General features: G+C 34.8%; 2 protein-coding genes and 1 long non-coding RNA gene across 4 annotated transcripts; all 3 read right to left on the reverse strand.

Annotated features, from left to right (window-relative positions):
* On the reverse strand, positions 1-8,544 carry LOC136064047 (general transcription and DNA repair factor IIH subunit TFB4). 2 transcript variants are annotated; one of them, XM_065765209.1, is made up of 11 exons: positions 8,318-8,544; positions 8,163-8,251; positions 7,786-8,077; positions 7,632-7,678; positions 6,779-6,816; positions 6,632-6,677; positions 4,634-4,687; positions 4,467-4,535; positions 1,674-1,750; positions 957-1,052; positions 1-108 (listed from the first exon to the last, which is right to left on the reverse strand). In XM_065765209.1, the coding sequence occupies exons 1-11, from the start codon at positions 8,346-8,348 to the stop codon at positions 36-38; spliced, it is 912 nt and encodes a 303-aa protein (XP_065621281.1). In that variant the 5' UTR covers positions 8,349-8,544; the 3' UTR covers positions 1-35. The 2 variants fall into 2 exon arrangements, with proteins under 2 accessions (XP_065621281.1, XP_065621282.1); XM_065765210.1 differs by lacking the exon at positions 957-1,052.
* Positions 8,545-8,547: 3 nt separating this feature from the next.
* On the reverse strand, positions 8,548-9,116 carry LOC136064048 (uncharacterized). The gene is made up of 3 exons (XR_010625692.1): positions 8,881-9,116; positions 8,718-8,806; positions 8,548-8,632 (listed from the first exon to the last, which is right to left on the reverse strand). It is a non-coding gene; the product is annotated as an uncharacterized LOC136064048 (long non-coding RNA).
* A 5,623-nt stretch (positions 9,117-14,739) lies between these two features.
* On the reverse strand, positions 14,740-18,823 carry LOC112025170 (kinesin-like protein KIN-4C). Its single transcript, XM_065765201.1, is given in 9 exon segments — positions 14,740-14,955; positions 15,082-15,172; positions 15,707-15,797; positions 16,666-16,702; positions 16,976-17,088; positions 17,298-17,476; positions 18,035-18,366; positions 18,457-18,606; positions 18,698-18,823. Coding segments are annotated over 9 exon segments (1,335 nt in total).
* Positions 18,824-22,092: the final 3,269 nt, after the last annotated feature.

The raw sequence follows: 22,092 nt of genomic DNA on the forward strand, positions 1-22,092 counted from the left end.
TAATTAAAAATACATCTACTTGTAGAAGAGTAAGATTATGTTTCTGGAGTCTTTCTCTTAAGATTGGAAGCTGAGGCAACATCTGACTGGGCCTGACCAAATACTGACCTGCATGATGTCCAAAGCCACAACTATAATCAAGAGAGGCAAATCAATGATAGAACTAACCTCTCAAAAATGCAAAGCAATTATTATTTGTTTTTCCCAAAATAACCATTTGGCAAATTAATGATGTCCAAGGCAGAAGTAATTTGATTCATCTAGAAAACTGTTTTTTTGACACCAAAGATCAAGAGTAGCAATCTACAGTGACTGTTTTATCTTTTCTTTCTTTTTATTTTTGGCTAAGTTTGCACCAAAAACCCAACCACTGATTCATTTTAACTTACCTTCAGGTTGTAAAGCATTTCTTCCTGCAATGAAGTCATGGTATTTTTTCCGTTCATGTTGTCATCAACCTTACTCACTTTATCATGCAGTTCCACAGTGGCATAACTAAATAATATACTAACAAATTCTCCTGTCCCCATCTCAAACCCTTGAAAAAAGCTCAACGTAGAAATTCATCACAAACTGTAATAGGCTTCACCATCCAACTACTGGCAACCCCCATATCCTATTTGGAGAGCAGAAAAGATTGCTCACTCCCTTGAACCCTCAAGTCTGATGATTCAAGACCATATCTCAGGCTTAATCAGAAAGATAGCCTTTTGCGATAGTATTAAGGACATCCTCATAGCAAAAAATTCTTTTAGTTTCTTTGTGATTTTATACTTAGTCTAGTAAACTATCACTTTTCCAGAAAGTTTAAATTGTTAGGAAATGGTGAATTTAATTACTTGACCATTACTCTAACAACTACCAATAGGTTTAGTTTGATTATAAGTGGTGACACTATTGTAAGCAGCATGTCATAAACATCATAATACAACTTAAAAGATGATATATCTACTCACCCACAGGTTGAACATTTCTTGTGATGCTTACAGAATATGGACAAGCATACAGAACATATGTAGCCCATGTCTATTGTCTTTTTATGGCAAAAGCACCTGCAAGTTTCATAGTCTCAATAAGGTGCAAGGAATTCAAAAGGTTGGGTGTATGAGTGTGCATGTATGCTAAATTTTTGCTAATACATATTACATATGGGGAAACAAATTAAGCTTTTTACTGCTTCAAAGTGATAGCAAATGAGATTGAAGGCTTTGCTTTGTTTAAGAAAATAGCCTATCATGACGGATATTAGTAACCCAAGGGTTGTTTCATCACTTCCTATGGTCTTATGGAAGATGTTATATTGTGACATTCTAGTACGTTAGCTGTATCCACTATTATTAGACACCCAAACAACTCATCAATCTAGATCCAAGTAAAGTTGAGAACTACCCTCTAATGTTTATCAAGGGATAATCACAGTTGTAGCGCGCGTGCGCACACACAATAATTTATCAAATTAAGGTCAGTTGTAGCACAGGCAGTATATTCAAGGGATAATCACAGTTGCTAAAAAACAGTAATTGATGCAGCTCCCTTCACCAGTATATAGAGTAGATCAGCAATAAAACATAAAGCTATGACTTTGGTATTTCAAAAAGTAAAAATCCAGAAGAACAGAGGTCATGAAACAACAACATAAAGAGACACATGAAAGACTAAGAGTATTGACTTACGAGGCACGGAAGTCAACACCAACAGACTTAGGAAGCTGTAGGAAGGTTCGAGAATGCAAATCAGTTGCAAAAACCGTCTGCATGAAACAACAAACAAAAGTTAGAAAGAGTGACATAATAGAAAAAAGGATAATCATACATACATGACAGGCCAAAGAGATCAAATGCAACAAACAAAAGTGTCAGAAAATATATATCACTAATAGTAAAGGCAGATCTTCAATAAGACAAAAGAAAGCCACCTTCATCAATACCTTTTTATATAAAATCTGAATGAAGTTTGGTATTCAGAAGCAAAATATCAAAGTTATTAAAGGTCCACCAAGTTCTTGCTAGATTTTCTGATTCAAACCAAATCAATTATGTTGAACCTAACAATAAATATTCACTTCTAATCTGAAGAGTTCTAGAAGTTCTGAACCAAATACCGAAACAGCAGAAAATAAAAGTTGCCATGGTTGATTTAATATGTACAAGAATATCATTGAGGTATAAGATGCTAACAGGGCTTAAATAATGCTTTTGGTCTGTTCTCGTGCCAATATGTTTGAGATGCTTGATAGCTGTAATTTGTGTGCTTAATGTTGGTATACATTAAGCACATGGGTAAATGTTCTCTTTTGTATACATCTTGTGTGCATGGGTTGTGCCCCTTTGCATTTAATCACTGAAGTATTTACTTATCCGGAAAAGATTAATAAATAAAAATCCCAAACTATCCACAGCACTGATAGAAAAGCGCAGCCAACCGCCCCACATCACAACACAAACAGAACCCCAACCACCACCAGCAATCCAAATAGTCCCAAATGTCGTCAATCAATCAGCCACATATAGTGAGAATGAACTTGCTGCCATAACCCCAATCCTAGGCATTGGTCACAACAAGTCAAGGCCACCTTAGCTGTGATTGCCATGTTTATTCAGTCCACACTGTTGCTGCCAAACTCCCTAGCCGTGAACATGCTCACCAAACCACCAGCTTGAAGCTCTGTCATCAACCCATTGCTCTGCCATCAACTTTACCCACAAAGGGTCTTTTCGTCACACATCCCAAACCAGCATGAAGCTTTGTCATCAACCCATCGCTCTGCCATCAACTTTGACCACAAAGGGTCTTTTTGTCACACATCCCAAACATCTCCAAGCGCTGTTGAGACAAGCTGGCGCCAACAAAGCCTACAGTGGAGGCCAACTTGCAGCTGCCACCACCAAGCCCTTCAACCTGGTTTTCTAAAGTTTAAAACAACACCACTTGGTTTTCTAAGGATTACAACCCAACCCATTAAAGAACCCTACAAGCTCTTCAACCCAACACCTTTACTATTAAAAGAGAGAAGAAGAAAAAAGTCCCAGCCAGTCCAAGGTTCACAATCCATCTCGTGCCACCATGAGCCACTCTTGATGAGGTTCCCACCTAGGGTGAGTTGCTGCAAACAATGAATTGGACATATTAATTCTAACTGATTGATTTTTATTTTCATATCTTCTGTATTTTGAGTTTATTTTCTTTCCATGTTGAATCTAACTATAAGAGTTTATTAAAAACACCTTGGACTCACTATTGTAAATAGTTGATGAATTGATTTATAAAACCTGGGTTGGAAGTTTTCTTCCAGTGCTTGGTAGTGATTCCAATCAACCATAGGTGGTGATTTGTAGGTTATATTTTCTTTTTTCATTACTTGGCGGTGATTCCTAGGTCCATCTTTTTGTTTCCTCAAACATGAGTCCCTTTTTGAGTGTTCATTGTCATGACACCATTATCCTTCAACAGCAACAAAAATCTCAAGATCTCACTCTTGTGCAGGCTTCATACCCCATTGTAATTGAGCCAGATATGAGATATTACCTAGAATTCAAGTATCAGTTATCCAAACAACCTATGAAGAACCAAAAAAAGAGCAGGCCACATTGAGCAAGAAACAATGTCTGTTTTGAAACATAATTTGAACAAACCATGTCCAAGTCTTTCCCGTTGGAGCTACACAAGTTTGGCCAACCCGAGCTTAAGATATGCACAGGCCAAGTGATATGATAGTAAACTCACTAATTCGGCACCAGTATTAGATTTTATTTCAGGTTTCATGAACCAAGTTATTTGAAAATGCAATGGTTCTTTTGAAATGCTCTCAACAATATACACATCAAGATATAAAATTTTTCAAAGCATTACAGAACATTATAACCAATGCCGATTTTAAGTTAACCTACTACCAGTTAACCATGAGTAGATCATGTAGCCCCGGTTTTTGATAGACAGGAAAATCAACATAAGCAAGGAATTTTTTCAAAGCATCACAGAACATTATAACTAGTGCCAATTTTAACCTATGACCAGTTAACGATGTGTAGATCATGTATCCCCGTTTTGATAGACAGGAAAATCAACATAAGCAAGGTAACAGAGTTGTAAAGAACACTGTATATTTGTCATATGTCGTGCCTCTCAATTGATGGAGTCTAATTTGCATTTGCAGTGACTTTTCTGAGTTGTAATCAGCAATATACATAATCAGGAAAGTAAGCTCTTTCAAATGTTCATCAGATTATTGGAAAATTTAGCAACGGACAGACAGAATTGTACTGTTTATCTTGAAGATAATGCAATTTGAGCTTCCCCTTTATATACTTCATGTTATAGTCCAAATAGTCTTAAAATTTGCCAAGCATATCCCATAATATTTTAAAATAAATTATGAAGTTCGTACAGGACAAGCAAGCTCAATCAGCAGAGAACAAGATACAGGGCTACAAATTGAAAGAACTTTGCCAAAATTATACACAACCTACCGAGAGATATTGAAAGAGCCCATCCAGTTGCTGGGGTTTCTGATACACACCACCAGTTATGTAAGAAGCCTGTTGTTCACAAACATTAAAAGCAATCACTGAAATAAACAGAGGGCTGATGCTAATAATAACTCATGTCTGGCAAATGTGTGCTAAAGACAAAGTACCTGCTGTAGGAAGGCAGAATTGTTAGAACCTATATAACAAGAATCTATAGGAACCTGCAAAAGGAGCACATTGATTTCACATGAGACATCTTTAACTTGAAAACAAAAATGATAATTCAATCTATTAAAAGATGTTAAGGATCAAAAATCTTATAAGAGGACTTTTGTACTCTCCCAATGTACCTAAAGCAATCATAACCTACATGCTACTAGTATGCATACAGTTTAAAAAAGAAATCTAAACTCGACATCCAATTAGCATGGCAGTAACCTTTTCAACAAAGCTTGAGTTACTTTGATAGACAGACAATTTAATAAGCCATCATATATCTCACACAGCATTGAAAAAACATGAAATTACATACCCTAATGTTGTTGACACATTTCAGCACTCGCTGATAGTAGCTTTTTCCCACTCAGAGTGTTAAAACATGTCAAAAAGGGTTTAACAAAACCGAATGATGACCAACATTTTCCTTTAAAGGCTAAATTGTCAGACAAAGAAGCTGAATGTTTAACAATCAATAGGCCCACTTTTCAACTTTTAGACTCCTGGTTCACACAGCCATATTGCAAGTGTATATTTATAGGGGATGTCTCAACCATGGGGTACAATCTTATTTGATACACCCAATATTTCACATGGACCCAAGAGAACATTGTTATGTGTCAAGATTATCCCGTCTCAAATGCCTAAATCAAATTTATGGCCCTTTTATTTATTTATTAATTTTTTTCATTTCAAAATAATGATAAAATTCAAGTCCTCACCACATCGTTAAGATGAGATTTGCAGATACTTCACTTACTATTATGACTACGGAAAAGGACATAAATAAATAAAACAAACTAAATCTTGTAATAAACTACCATTGGTAGTGAACCTTGCATTTTGGTTGCTTAGCTCGATTCAAAATTAAAGGTTTTGAATAGCGTTTGAATTTGTTCAATTCATCAGCACTGTCAACAGAGCCAAGTCGAAAGTACAAACAGGTTACGAAGAAAATGAACAAAAACCTGAGAGAAACAGGGAGAAAGTACACATGTACAAAGAGGACTAATAAGCAGGTGATTTGAAAGGGAATTGAAGAAATTTTTGTAAGTTGGAATTCAAAGTTGAAATTTTTGCTCTCACTTGGGTGGTCACAAGTTGGAAATTTTTGAAAGGGAATTAATAAGCAGGTGATCCAAAGAGGATAAAGGCAAAAAAATTGACAAGGGGATAAAACAAAGTAGGCTAACAGGAGAGGTTAGAGAACTTGGTTAAAACAAGGTGTTTTGAGGAACTCATGTGAGTCGGAGTTTATTACAAAGCAGTTTAAAACAGTGGATGCCATGTTGGCAGGGAGAAGGACAGGAAAAATTTAACAATCAAGACCTGAGTGGTTGAAGCACAAACAGAAGATTGTCAAACTTATGTTAGATAGTAAACTGGATGCGACTCTTATTGATGATCATTATTCTCAGAACACACACCAATTTATGGTACTTGGTAACTAAATATTCTTTAATGAGTATGGAAATAATGCAAATGCATGGTAATCAGCCACAATTCTCATTCCAAAGTAACATTTACATAGGATGGTAAATCACAATTATTTTATAGAACTATGGCAAAATGAACTACATTTGCCACCTAATTCTTGTCCATCTATAGCAAAATGCATAGTATAGCTTTCATGCTTAACAACCGAACAATAATAACAACTTAGTGACTATGATTTTGATTATTCCTGAATATGCTCCACATATAATAGCCAATTTTTCATACTAAATGTTTGGGGACCCAAAACCAGAGCCATTTATGGTACAAGTTAACATTATAAGATATCAAACTAGAATTCCTAGAAGCATTCTCAACCTTCATTGGAATTGAAGGGAAATTGAATGAAAGACACCAGACTACTTCCAAATACTGATCCAGCCATTCGTAGTCCAAAAATTAGTTTGTTGTAAAGAGATTGTTAAAAAGACATGTTAAAAGCTTAAACTGCATACCATTGAACGCTGTGCTGAGAATATTGAATTCATGATTGCAACATATCTGGAGAAGGGGAGAAAAAATTTCAGAGTAAAAGCTCAACCAAGCAGTACAAAAAATATAACATAATAATAAAATACTTCCAAAGATTATAAAGAACATACTGTTCTGGCCCATCTGACGATCCCTGCACACATAAAATCTGCTCCCATATGTTAGTAACTTTACCAGAGAAATATAATATTAAGTTCATGAAAATCCTACAAGAATGAGATAAAATGATGAAACATCAAATAAAGATAAAAATAGAAATACAAACAAAACCCACAGAAGGTTGGCTCTAAGAAACAGAAGCAATGCGTATGCATATATATATATATATATCATCTATAAATTGGCATTGCCCATTGCTCTAATCAGGCCAGCAACATAAATCAATCTGGATGATAATTCACATGAGTTTGGTAAAATATATGTCAACTTTGGATGATAACAAAAGCTGTTTAAGTATCATATCACCAAGAACATCACCACAGGTCAACATTCGTAATAAATCAAAAGAGTTTGTAGAACCAAAAAAGAAAAAATTCTGTTTAAGGTCTTAATGGCGCACACATTCAATGGAATATCATTCATTGCCAATAATTACACTTTTTAGTGCATCAATGACCAGCATCATCTTTATATAAAATTTTGCAAAGGCAGTAAAGAAGGAAACATAAGAAAAACACTATAGGAATTGGTATCACTAACCCATTAGTTTGTGGATTACTATAGGAATCAGTATTACTATAGTTTTTAGTTTTTACAAACCTGAAAAAGGCTGTAGTAGCTATTAACATATCACATATTTTCTAAACTTGTTTTGTCAAATAACAAGATTATTATAGCATATGCATATCATCTTGGAAAACAAAATCCCACAGCTCCATGATACATGGGCAGTTAAATGAACAAAATAAATATCAGTATCCCAACTTAGCAAAAACCATAAGAATTAAAAATATGAAAACTCACTCGAGGATGTGGATGGAGTGGTCCTGAACGAAAAACTCTCTGTGTATCTATTCATGGAATGAATGAAGTGAAGCGAAAACACTCCATTGTATTTATACACACAGAATTGACAAAAGCTGCATCATTATAAGGATTAGGATTAGGATTAGGATACAACAAAGAGCCATGGACAAGGAGCCTGATAGCAGCGAAGATGTAGTGGTGGGTGGTAGAGACTGTGACTGTGACTGTGACTGTTGCTTATTCAATTGCTCATCCCTGGTGACAAAGTCTTCCAATTTCTTCAACAACTCGGAGCAAAGAGCCGGGAGCTTTCCGTTCTCGATGCCGGGGTTGGTCGACAAAGAGGAATCGTAGACGTAGTCGCAGGAATTGCATCCCGTAGCGATCACTACGATTTGGTTGATTTGGTTGAGAAGCAGAATCGAGTTCAAAAACGAAAGCACCTGCAGAAGAAGACCAATCAAAGTTATTTTAGAGAGAGAGAGAGAGAGAGTTAGGGTTTAGGAGAGAGAGCCAGAAAGAAAGTACGTGAGAGAGGAACTTGGAGAAAGGGAGAGAGGAAGTGCTCCAGAAGAAAGGGTTTGTGTCCAATAGAACCACTAGCAGGCTGACGTCATCTGCAAAATTAACAAAAACATCAATGAGAAGAAGAAGAAGAAGAAAGTAGAGAGAGAGAGAGAGACCTGCGTAGAGCTTTGTAGGAGCGGAGGGCATGGCTGATTTTGATTAAGTAAGTAGGAGAAGCTAAGAATTGATTTTTGATTTCGCGGGAACCTTTGAGGCTACAAATGGGGACTCTGCAGACCACCCCACCGGACACCACTTAAACTGCCAACCCCTTTCCCTTTCCCACTCAGGATGATGGAGAGTAACCTAAGATAATTCGATAAGAATCAGAATTGCTTCACGTTTGAGACGCAGGAATTGCATCCCGTAGCGATCACTACGATTTGGTTGATTTGGTTGAGAAGCAGAATCGAGTTCAAAAACGAAAGCACCTGCAGAAGAAGACCAATCAAAGTTATTTTAGAGAGAGAGAGAGAGAGAGTTAGGGTTTAGGAGAGAGAGCCAGAAAGAAAGTACGTGAGAGAGGAACTTGGAGAAAGGGAGAGAGGAAGTGCTCCAGAAGAAAGGGTTTGTGTCCAATAGAACCACTAGCAGGCTGACGTCATCTGCAAAATTAACAAAAACATCAATGAGAAGAAGAAGAAGAAGAAAGTAGAGAGAGAGAGAGAGAGAGAGAGACCTGCGTAGAGCTTTGTAGGAGCGGAGGGCATGGCTGATTTTGATTAAGTAAGTAGGAGAAGCTAAGAATTGATTTTTGATTTCGCGGGAACCTTTGAGGCTACAAATGGGGACTCTGCAGACCACCCCACCGGACACCACTTAAACTGCCAACCCCTTTCCCTTTCCCACTCAGGATGATGGAGAGTAACCTAAGATAATTCGATAAGAATCAGAATTGCTTCACGTTTGAGGTAACAAAATTAATATTAGTATAAATAATTAAAAGAAAATGACATATCAATTAAATAAACACCGGTATAATATCAAGACCTTTAAAAAAATATTCTTGCATAAAAGAGTGGTTTGGTAATTTTACTTTCGGTTAGTAATATACAGGCAAAAATACATTATTGTTTCCTAAAGTTTCCCTTAAACCCATTTGGTTCCTAAAGTTTCAAAGCTCATTTTGTTCTTAAAATTTCAAGTGGCATTATTGAAAATAAAATTATATATATATATATATATCTCCCTCTCTCTCTCTCTCTCTTAAGTCGAAAAATATAGCCACCCCAAGGCTTAATAGGTGTTTCCAACTCATATTAACGCCAAAGAAAAGACTACCTAAGGATTTCAATGAGAACATGCTTGAAAATTCTTAAGATTTTTTCAATATGCATTGAAAGATGCATCACTAGCCTTTCTCATTGCTTATGTGAGCGAGTAGTGGATTTGACTCCTGAACTTTATATGAATCATCAAGAAAGCTCAATAAATTCACATGACATGATAATTTTAGCTTACATGCATGGCATGAGAGCAAAAAGAACCCCAACACATTGACATGAAAAATTCAGCTTTCTTTTTTTTCATTTTCATTTTTTGGTAAAAGAGAGCTGCATTTAGAAAACTAAGGAACAAACATAGTCTTAGGACACTTCCCGTTTAAATACAGACCATTAAACACAGCTAAGAAAACATCAACAACGTCCACAGGCAGACAACTAAAAAGATTAAACTGATTTTCTTGGGCAGCTCGTATCCTAGCCAGCTTGTCAGCAGTCCTGTTCGCTTCTCGAATGCAATGTTTAAACCGAATTGGTGAATTTGGGTAGCTAGTAGCCCGCAATCATCCACCAAAGGGGAAGCCAAACTGTTAAAGCAATTTGAAGTAGACAAAACATTAATAATCGATTTAGCATCTAACTCAACTTCAATAGCATTAAAATTTCTATTTATGCAGAGTAAGAGCCCATCCCGTAGAGCCCATAATTCAACTATATACCTAGAAGTAATGCCTATATTCCTCACAAACCCCATGATCCAAGCACCTTCAATATCACGAATAACTCCTCCTCCTCCCGCTAGCACTGGTTTACCAAGTGATGATCCATCCGTATTCAACTTAACCCATCCATGGGCTAGTTTTTCCCATCGAATCTGCTTCACAGCTAGGTGGGTAAGGGTTTTTGGGGAGTAAGCACAGAAGAAAATTTCCATTGCTCTCTGCACTACCTCTTTAGCTATTATGTGTTGGTTCTTTTACACTTCAATACCATATAAGAGTTTTGATGAGTGAATAAAATGCATTAATTTCATTGTGCAAAACTAATCCATATATATACAAGGAAAAGAGCTACTAACTGAGCCTAACTAACTTCCCAATCTATCCGAATCTTCCCCCCAAAATTGGTTATGCAAATACACCAATCACCAAACAACACATGTCTATAATTAATAAAAACTAACCATACCACATCCTAAACTACAACTAGCATAGCAAATAGAAAGACTAAACTACAGTCATTTATGCAAAAGCTAACAACAGCTTGTCCTTCCAATACTCTATTTCTGCAACTTCAGTCTAAGTCTCATCCCAGCTTCTTTGCTAACTTGACATCAACTTCTCAAATTTGCTTCCATCGACCTGAACCTACTAATATACCACCCGATTCCTATTGTTCCAGATAGTCCAAAGTCCAAATAGTAAATGAAAACATTACATTCCAAGGAATAGTGCACCAAGACCTTGCCTTAATAGTAGCACAATTAGTTGACAACCATTCGTCGAAGTCTTAAGTGACAAAGGAACAACTAATTGTGGAGATTGCCAGCTAGATCCATACGGGTTTTTTGACTAGGCAATCTCGAAGGGCATGAGAAATTGATTAAATGTTAGCTTGGCAAAGAGGGCAGGTAACATCAATATTCATGCCTCTTGATGCTGGACATTCTCTAACACCAATGCTGTTATGACAACACTTCCAAAGGAAAGTTTGAACTCTTGGAAGGATTTTTAGGTCCCAGCCCCATTTTCCATGGAAAAGATCAAGAGAACCCAACACTGTTGCAATCCTATTCGCACTTGTTAGATCAAAGTCCCCATGTTTTGGCCCCATCCAAGTCAACCTGTCTTGGTTCCTTGAAGCTATAGCAAACGAGGTTGCTATAGTTAATTGCTATAGCAATTGGTTGAAAATTTTAGCTTTCACAAAGCCAAATTTGTTGCCAAAGTTAATCTCAACTCTTTATCCTAAATTTTTAATGGAACAGTTCCAAATTTACATCAATTGCATTTAGTATCTTAAAATAAATAAGGCATAAATGCACTTTTAGTTCCTACATTTTGACTTTTTTTCATTTTGGTCCCTATATTTTCATTTTACCACTTTTAGTCCCTAAACCAATTAACGCGTGACATTTAAGTCCTTACTGTCACCTAACTAACAGAAAATGCTGACATGGCTAACGACACAGTAAAATAATAATTAAAAAATCTATTTTGACATTAAAAAATTGCCACGTTAGCATCTAAATAAAAAAAGTTTTAATTTATTAATTTTAATTAAATGAAAAAAAAATTAAATCCCAAAAATCAAACCTAGAAACCTATAGATTGTGTGATGTAATTGAGTGTGGTGTGCAAGAACTTGTGCTTCATGTTCTTCCCATATCCAAGAACAATCAAACCCAGAACAAGAGCACAATCAAACCCAGAACAATGCAAAATTTCATACAAAATCCCTATCCTCTACCAAACCTCCAGAACATGAAAAAATCATCAAACCCAAACCCACATGAGAAAACCAACCCAGAAAAATCATCAAACCTCCAACCCAGAAAAATGTCAAACCCAGAAACCTCCAACCCAGAACATGAACTTCATTCTTCATGTTCTTCTCCAAATCAAGACAAACCCAATTGACTAACCCATTCAAAATCAATCTCAGCACAAAAAATTCCAACACAATCAACATTGAAACCTCTAGGAAAACAAACCCATAAATCTAGAAAAATATACAAATCTGCATAAAAAATAAAATAAAAACAAACAAACCCAGAACAGTTTGGACAAAATCTCAGAACACAAACAAACTCAGAACACATACAAACCTAGAATATTAAGGAAAAAAAAAAAAAAAAAAAACACAAACACAAACAAACCCAAAATTCGCCATCAACAACACCAAATCCGTTGTCAACAAACCCAAATCCACCATCAACATCACCGAATCCACCATCAACAAACCCAAATCCGCCATCAACAACACAAAAGCACCAATATTCTCCACCTTCCTTTTCCGACGAAAAACTCCTCATGCAAAGCGACCTCGACCACTCCGATCCGGGGCTCCAACGCCATCATTCTCTCTCAACCAGGTCGAGTTCATTTTTCCAATGAAATCCATTATTGCCATCGTTTTCTCCGCATCAAGAGAGAACCTTGATCTGTTGCCCCACAAACCCAGGGCCACCCACAACACCACAACCCCACACTAATGTCCACCATGACAACCCAAAATCTCAAATCGACCACCACCAAAACCCAAATCGCAACCTACACGTCTCGCTCCTCAAAACCCATACCCAAATCAGTCATGCTCCTCCTCCACAAATCAAAATCCAAACCCATAGATTGGCTTTGCTGGCAATAGATCGGAGATGTTGGAGGTGGGTATGGCTTTGCCGACATGAGGAAGATTTTACCTTAGTGGATTAGGTACATGCAAGAACAAGATTGGCCATGTTTGATAGAGAAATTTTCAATTTCAAGCTTTCAGATGTGAACACAAAATATCTTGCAGAAAGAGGTTACAAGACTTATAAATGAAGTGACTTTCTCAATACCGAGATTGAAAAAAAGAAGCGTTTCTCTTGTCAATGATCAAGTTGAGGCAAAGAATCAAATCTGTGGACTTTGATGGCTTTGCAGACAAGGAAAACTAGGATTAGACTTCAAACCCAGATGGAATTCGACACCAAAAATGGGACTCAGCATAGACAACCAAAAAATGTGAAGACTTTACACTAATTTGAGATTCAAATTTGGAAGGTCTTAGCTTTTTTCGTACTAAATAGAGTAAAGAAAACAAAATATAAGGAAATTACAGACTAATCTGGATTTGAGAAGTCCTGAGATTGAGTTTAATTTTTCTGAGCCTTGGGATTGAGTTTAATTTTTTTTTTTAATTTATTTTCTTTTTTTAGTTTAAATTGCAAAATGCCAAATAATATTTTTTTTAAATAATATTTTAATCGCCACATCAGTGTCACGTCAATGCCACGTCAGCTAATAGGGTGTTTCGTTTGCCACCTCAGCTTTTCCTGTTAGTTGGCTGACGATAAGGAATTAAATGTCATATGTTAATTGGTTTAGGGACTAAAAGTGGTAAAAATAAAATGTATAAACTAAAATAAAAATCGAATCAAAATGTAGGGACTAAAAGTGCATTTACGCCAATAAACAAACAAATAAATAAGTAATAAAAAATTGAAAGATGTTATATTCAAAATCTGTGATGATAATGAAAAAGTGTAATTAAATAAGTTGATGAAAGTGATGAGTCAAATTAAGTGTTCAACCAATTCATTGCAATGCTTACTTGGTAGCACAATGTCAAGATTTCCAATATATAATTTTGATCATTTGAATTTTTGATTAAATGTTGAATTCACGGTATAAAGTAATATTGAATGTGGCCCTCCAATTCTTTAATGATGATAAAAGACAATGTGTAAGGACAAATTACAACACAATATTGCCAAGAGTCTTGCAACTCAACTGGAATCTTTTGTCATTTCTAACAGAAACATTTAGAGTTCAAATCCCCTTTCCTCCATTGTATATTGAATTATCCACAAAAAAAAGAAAAAAAAAAAAAAAGACAATGCAATATCAAAAAAACAAAGTGATTTTCCTATTAAAAAAAAAAAAAAAAAAAAAAAAAAAAAAGACAATGCAATATCAAAAAAACAAAGTGATTTTCCTATTAAAAAAAAAAAAAAAAAACAAAGTGATCTTATCTAAGGTGTCTCTAGCATGTCACACAAGAAGACAATACGATCTTATCTAATGTGATCTTTTAGGATAGATAATATGACCATCTTCGACAAAAATGTTTCAAATTTTTTTAAGGAATCAAAATATCCAATGTTTTAAAAAAAAATTTCTTTGTAATCATTTGTATAATATTTTCTTATAGAATTTTATAAATCATGTGATGAAACTAAAGTTTTCTCTTCCACACATTATTCACACTAGTTGATCCGGTTCTCCAACACATGTACAAAAGGATTGAGTAACTACACATAATAATAACCATTACATTCAGTTCCAGATTATGATAACGACAATTCCCTTCTTCCTCTTCCTCTAATAAGGCCACTAAACTATCTATTTCATTTCACAAACTTACCATTCATTCCCTAAAACACGCATACTATGGAATCATGACAGCAATACATGACATAAAGGATCTGATGAAAGGAACTCATGAATTTGGAACTCTAGTAAGCCACCCAAGTCCTTCAAAACAGTTCTTCTGTTGGCATACTTACTAGTCAAACAAGCACACAAAGTCTGACAACTACCTCCAGAACCTCAGTATGGGCATATCATCATTTTGCAAGAATAGTTTTTACTGCAAGAGCAGCAATCTGTATCTAACGGATTGGATGCTACACTTGTTCTACAAATCCTTTTCTTAATAGGTTTTTCTTTTTCTTCTGGCTCTACCCAATCATCATCATCCAAATCATCCAAATATTCTAATTTAGATGTATCCATGTCTTCCAATCTAGTGGAGCTCTTGTAGCCCTAAAATCATGTATAGAATAATTCAGCCAAAAAAAAAAAAAAAAGCAAACAGTTTTTGGATATATTACTCATGGCCAGATTAGAGGAACCATAAAAGGCATGGATCACACTGAGCCATGCACTTACCAGTGACTCCGCTCGATGTATAAGTTCTGCTTTTTCCATCTCCAACTTTATAACATTTTCCTTCAAATCTCTTATTTCTGAGTCCTTTTCTCTACAGTCAATGCAACTTTTTGTAGACATAGAAGCTTTTTCTATTTTTCGTTGCAAAACCTAGCATGTAATTAAAAAAAAAAAGTATGAAATAACAGTGAAGGCCCAACACCTAAGCATATTAAAGGTAACACACAATGATGATAAAAACGACAGCCAACTATACACAGGCAACTTTGTTACACAAATATCTGCTTTTTTATTATATTTAATATCTTCAATTTATATTGTTTTGATTTTTTAAGCAACCAACTAGAGAGAAATCACCTAGTTTCAGTATGCTACACTCAATGATAATGTGGTTACCAAAACAATTCTTGGACAGCAAATTAATAATGGGGAAAAATTTCTTTCTAGGAAAGAATATGTATGTATAGTTATCAATCTATGTATACATACATACATTGATATATGTATGTATAGTTACACTCTACCATATCCATGACCAGACCTTAAGAAAGATGGGATCTAAGAGGCCTACAAACACAGTTCAACAATAGATTAAACCAATAAAGTATGTTGAGAGAATACTTACAACTGCCTTATCTGAATGTTGCGAGCATGATTTGCATACTTCAATGTGTTCAGGGTTTCCTTACGATTTAAGTCGGCTAGACTTACACAAGCTTCAATCAATACAAACACTACATCAGAAAATGTCTATTACATCAAGAATTAATACAACAAAATATGTATATAGTAGTTTTAGATAAAATATCGCATCTACAAGTTAAAATGGATGCAATAGTAATTTAAAAGTGTTAAACTATTGCATCAACAATAATAAGTTGCAAGAACTTATAATTTTCAGCTGCAATAGAAGTTATAATATATTATAAAAAAATTGTTGCAATAACTTAAAATGAAAAAATCATTGCAATAAATTGATACAAATTGTTTTTACAATCTATTGCAACGAAAATTTCAAATTAATAGCTTATTGCAACGAAGTTACCATTGCAATAATTTGATATTAATTCTTTTACAATGTATTGCAATGACAACACGTAATTGTAACAAATATTTCGTTGCAATAATTTGATATCAATTATTTCATAGTCAACCGCAGTGACAAAATGAATTAATTATCTTTTACAAAAAAGATATCATTGCAATAATTTAATCCGACTTATTTTGTTCAATTATTTGCAATATATTACAATAAATTTCATGAAGTAATAGCCTATACTTAAAAGATGTTCGAAATAGTAAATTGTTTATTGCAACAATATATATATCATTGCATCAAAGTTATTATTAAAATATTTGAAATTTATTACAACAAAAATTTTTGTTGTATAAACCTATTACCTCAAATTTTATTGCAACATCTTGTATCAACTATTGAATGACTCTAATGCTATTGCAATGGTTTTTTTCATTGCAATAAACGTTTTTTGTTGTAGTGAAAACATTGTTAACATTAAAAATAAAAATGGAGGAATTACAAGAAAGAAAGATCTAAGATGCTTGAATAAGTATATTGACACGTACCAATCATAACCGTTTTGCTGTTTCCTCCAAGAGAATCCTACAGATTCAAATTTCAATAAACAATTATGAGAGAATTTTTACAATCAGACAAATTTTCACTTTAAATACCAAATAATATAAATAATAACCCTTATTCCATTATTTTGGTACTTATGGCAATCTCCATATTACTCCTTCTTACTATGTGTTCTTGTGTTATGTGAAATATAATGAACTAATCCATGACCAGATCCAATTTCATTAGTACAAGCAAATTCTAAAAAATTATACTTACAATTTAAGTAAGAAAAATAAATATTTATTCACTTGCCTGTAACAAGCGGGTTAACTGGCTGTCATGATACAGAACATGACCTCTTTTTTTATCTCCCAAGGCATTTATCACTTTGCCAAGTGCCAATAAACCCTTATTGATATGTTTTCCTACATCAAATAAACTATTAAAACAAACACAAATGGGAAAAACTTCAATTTAAATGATGTAACATACTTATCATTCCATATATCACATTCACAACAAATGGCTATTTTAGAATTTAAAACTACAAAGCTATAGATGTTCATCTTGCCATTATTTTATTAACCATATTGCAACAGATTGAAACCCCAAGACCAAGTCTCTACCGTACTACCTTCTTCTAAACGCATGCCATCTACACCCATTCGATTTGCACATTCAGAACTAGCGAGATCCACTAGAAGCGGTTTTGCACATAGGCTGTCATCACCAATGTCTTCATTAGTTACTCTAGCTACGAAGTGTGCAATTTTCTTTTGCTCTATAGTAATTGTAAAGATAGCATGTGAGCGACTAGAAAATGGTACAAAAAGTTAACATGAAGTTCAACATTATAAATTATATAACTCTCAACATAATGAAGTATGACTTCACACACACTCAATAGATCCTAATTCTTTTTGGTTTGTGCATTACCTAACCCCATTAAAGGATCAGGAACTAAAATGTCAAACCACTCTCTTTAGAAGCAAGCATAAGTTAATTGTTATATATTCTAAAGGTTAAAAGGTGAAGATAGAGCTTTTGCCTAAAAAAGACTAGAATTGAAGACTGGTGATACCACGAAAAACTAAACAGCAATTCAGCTGGTTTTAAGTTTATATATGGTGGTAAAATGTTAGGTCACATGTTGCAATTCAAGAAACTTAATGCACTTCCTGCTATTCTTCTAAGTAGACATACCCTGAACCCAAGACTTCACCCTAAACCTAGCACTTGCAAAGAGGGTGCCAGTTGAGATAAAGCTCATTGGCAACAGTTCAAATTATGAAATGTTTATTCAAAACTACAAAGCTAGAGATTTTCATTGGCAACATTTTTCAAAAATATATATCATTATGAAATTTTCACCTTGATTGGCTATTCATATCAGTACTCTCAGAGGCACGAGAGTGGGAACCGCGAGATAGATATTTTGACACTTCATCCATGAGTACCTATCATCACATCATACCACATCAACAAATAAACTCAAGTAGCGAGGCCAAGGAAACAAAACAAAACAAGCTAACTAGAAGTATTTCTTTTACCTTAACAAATGAGACTCTAATAACAAATTCGTTTGAATCTTTCATCACTTCGACTCTCTGGAATATGTCTTCCATTACTTTAGGTATGACTCCTACATTACTTGCCTCCCCTGAATAGTTAGTCCCCATGGTGTACATCTTCCCCGACCCCATCTTAAAAAACACAAATAAAGTAAACTCAGCAATGTATCAAAACATATTTTCGAGTGTTCTAACTCTATAAGATAAAATAAAAAGTTATACCTGGCCATATGCAAGAACAGTGGCATTACAACCATGGAATAGTGCATCCACCAAAGGAGAAACACAATCATTATATAATGCAAAAGAAGGCGAGCCAGTACTACCACCATAAACATAATTGAAGGTGAAGTACTGCGAACCAACTTGCACCTAATTTTGAACACCAAATTTCAAAATTCTAGCACCTCAATCATACACATATCATCAAATTCGATTAATTAATTTTTTAAAAATCAAGTACCTGAGGCAGAGGTTCACCATGAACCACTGAAATGCAATCTGTACAGCCAAGCTCGATTGTAATCAGAGGCTTGATAATAACCGTGACTCGGACGCGTTGTGAACTCCTCGCTTCCGAATTCTTCATCACTAAAACCAGAGAGATTGCGAGAGATCGATGGGCACATTTGTTTTGTTTTTTTTTTTGTTTTTTTGAAATGAGAGAGAGAGAGAGAGAGAGAGAGAGAGAGAGAGAGAGAGAGATACAATGATGTCAATGCTACTGTTACTATTAGTTTGAGAGTGAGTTTGAGAGAGTTCAAGGGTTTGAGAGAATCTGAGCATTAGAGTAGGGATGAACCTAGGATTTTAAGCTCTGGGGGGGAGGTAAGGAAAAAAAAAATTCCAACTCCACTTGTCCCTATTATGCCTAACTACCAGTCAACAAAGAAAAAACTAATCATAATCCTGTCGAATTTCATCACGTTAATTAATATGATATTCTAATATTTGTTTGCGTGTTCCTGGATCATAATCCAATCAAGGTCAATTCTTTGAAATTGTGTTTGAGAGATTGGAACATCAACATTTTTCGGAATTGGAAAATTCATATTTTCTAGAATTGGAACATCCACATTTTCTAGAATTGGAATATAATGTAAACTACTCACTACTATATAATGTAAACTAAATACTGTGTTTTGATGAGCTTTCTTTCATAAGCTTATTTTCTTTGTTGTGCAAAAATACGGTTGTACTTTGAAAAGGGCGATGCTTTAACTAGTTATTTATTTCTGCTTTAAGATGAAAATAAGATCATTTTAACAATCCAATGAAATTCCTGATTTGGGAGGGGGAAAAAAAAGTACGGGATGGGGGAGAACAAATTGGAAGAAGAGGGAAGAAAAGAACAAAAGCTAAACTCATTTGACACATCAAATACTCCATCCTAAATCTTCTTGTAAATGGTAGCAGCTGTTTTTATGAATGCCTGCACAAAAAATTATTTACCATTTAAAACTGAGAAAGGTAAAGGCAAAAAACCAAACCTCAATTCACATATATAGTTGAAGAATCTGAGGATTTTGTTACAAGGCACTTTCCAACATATCAGCAATATTTATTCTTACCTCCTCAACATTCTGAGCAGTTTTAGCAGAGGCCTCCATAAAAATTAGACCATGCTCCTTGGCAAACTGTTCCCCTTCCTCATTTTTTTTTTTTTTTTTTTGAAATGAGAGAGAGAGAGAGAGAGAGAGAGAGAGAGAGAGAGAGAGATACAATGATGTCAATGCTACTGTTACTATTAGTTTGAGAGTGAGTTTGAGAGAGTTCGAGAGTTTGAGAGAGTTCAAGGGTTTGAGAGAATCTGAGCATTAGAGCAGGGACGAACCTAGGATTTTAAGCTCTGGGGGGGAGGTAAGGAAAAAAAAAAATTCCAACTCCACTTGTCCCTATTATGCCCAACTACCAGTCAACAAAGAAAAAACTAATCATAATCCTGTCGAATTTCATCACGTTGATTAATATGATATTCTAATATTTGTTTGCGTGTTCCTGGATCATAATCCAATCAATGTCAATTCTTTGAAATTGTGTTTGAGAGATTGGAACATCAACATTTTTCGGAATTGGAAAATTCATATTTTCTAGAATTGGAACATCCACATTTTCTAGAATTGGAATATAATGTAAACTACTCACTACTATATAATGTAAACTAAATACTGTGTTTTGATGAGCTTTCTTTCATAAGCTTATTTTCTTTGTTGTGCAAAAATACGGTTGTACTTTGAAAAGGGCGATGCTTTAACTAGTTATTTATTTTTGCTTTAAGATGAAAATAAGATCATTTTAACAATCCAATGAAATTCCTGATTTGGGAGGGGAAAAAAAAAGTACGGGATGGGGGAGAACAAATTGGAAGAAGAGGGAAGAAAAGAACAAAAGCTAAACTCATTTGACACATCAAATACTCCATCCTAAATCTTCTTGTAAATGGTAGCAGCTGTTTTTATGAATGCCTGCACAAAAAATTATTTACCATTTAAAACTGAGAAAGGTAAAGGCAAAAAACCAAACCTCAATTCACATATATAGTTGAAGAATCTGAGGATTTTGTTACAAGGCACTTTCCAACATATCAGCAATATTTATTCTTACCTCCTCAACATTCTGAGCAGTTTTAGCAGAGGCCTCCATAAAAATTAGACCATGCTCCTTGGCAAACTGTTCCCCTTCCTCTGTGCTCACAGTCCTTCTATGAGCCAAATCACACTTATTACCAATAAGCATTATTGTCATGTTTGCATTTGCATGTTGCCTTGCATCTTCCAGCCAGCTAGCCAAATGATTAAAAGTCTCCCTCCTTCAAATACAAAATCGAAATTGTCATCCTAGTGCCTTATCTCAACTACATGGCACAAAATGATACCAGATAACTATAAAATATAAAGAGTACCCAATAAGTACATTCATTAGAAAAATTCAAAGCTCCCTTTATGTATGCTTCTACATGTAACATATAGTCAGCCACTAAAATCTGCCTTAGGCAAGAACCTTTTAGTCTTATTTTTATTAAACCCAAATTCTTGAAATTATCATGTTTGGTTGGTCAATATTTTTTTAAGGTAGACAAAACATACTAATTTAAATATAATATATATATATATATATATATATTCCCCTTTCGTGCAAGTATAATACGGAGTATTTTTTTGGGGAAGTCAGGGTGGTGGGTAGTTGCCCTAGGTCAGGCCGTTTACATAATTCTGTGGTGTGTTAGTACCTGGCTGTTTCATTTGGGCCCAGACCTTGGGTCATGGAATTTTGTTATTCTATAACCAAAATTACACCCATGTAGCATTATCATTTATCAAACCCCTCTTGTTAGAGAAAGCATTATTTATATCTAACATTAAGCCATTCGTATAAGACTAGTATGCATACATCAAAATGTCCAATTATTGTCAAAGTAGTGGTGGAACGGGAATTAGGTAGTATGTGTAATAGATCTGCTCACTCTACTCTCATTTTAGACTGTTGACAACTAATGAGATGGATTCCAAGCATGAAGATTAAGCACTATTATTGAGAGGGGTACCAATGTGTAGTTCGACTAGCTTAAGAATGGAGCAGATCAACAGCATGATTTTAAGATTTTTGCCAATCCACCTACGGCTACGAATATCATTTTATTGATGTATTATGATTCTCTATGGGTTTGTACTATGAGAGGTTTTCCCTTAACTCTTCTATTTAATTAATGCAATGCAATCCTTTTTCTACCTTAAAAAAAAAAAAATGCTTATGACCACATTGAAAGATTGTCAGCTTGGTAATTGTTGACTAGTATGGTCAAAATATTGTCATTCGCTGTGTTAAAGATATAAACTAAACCCTAAACTAATAGACTTA

This window comes from Quercus suber, unplaced genomic scaffold (assembly GCF_002906115.3).
Source record: "Quercus suber isolate HL8 unplaced genomic scaffold, Cork oak 2.0 scaffold_615, whole genome shotgun sequence".
NCBI lineage: Eukaryota > Viridiplantae > Streptophyta > Magnoliopsida > Fagales > Fagaceae > Quercus > Quercus suber.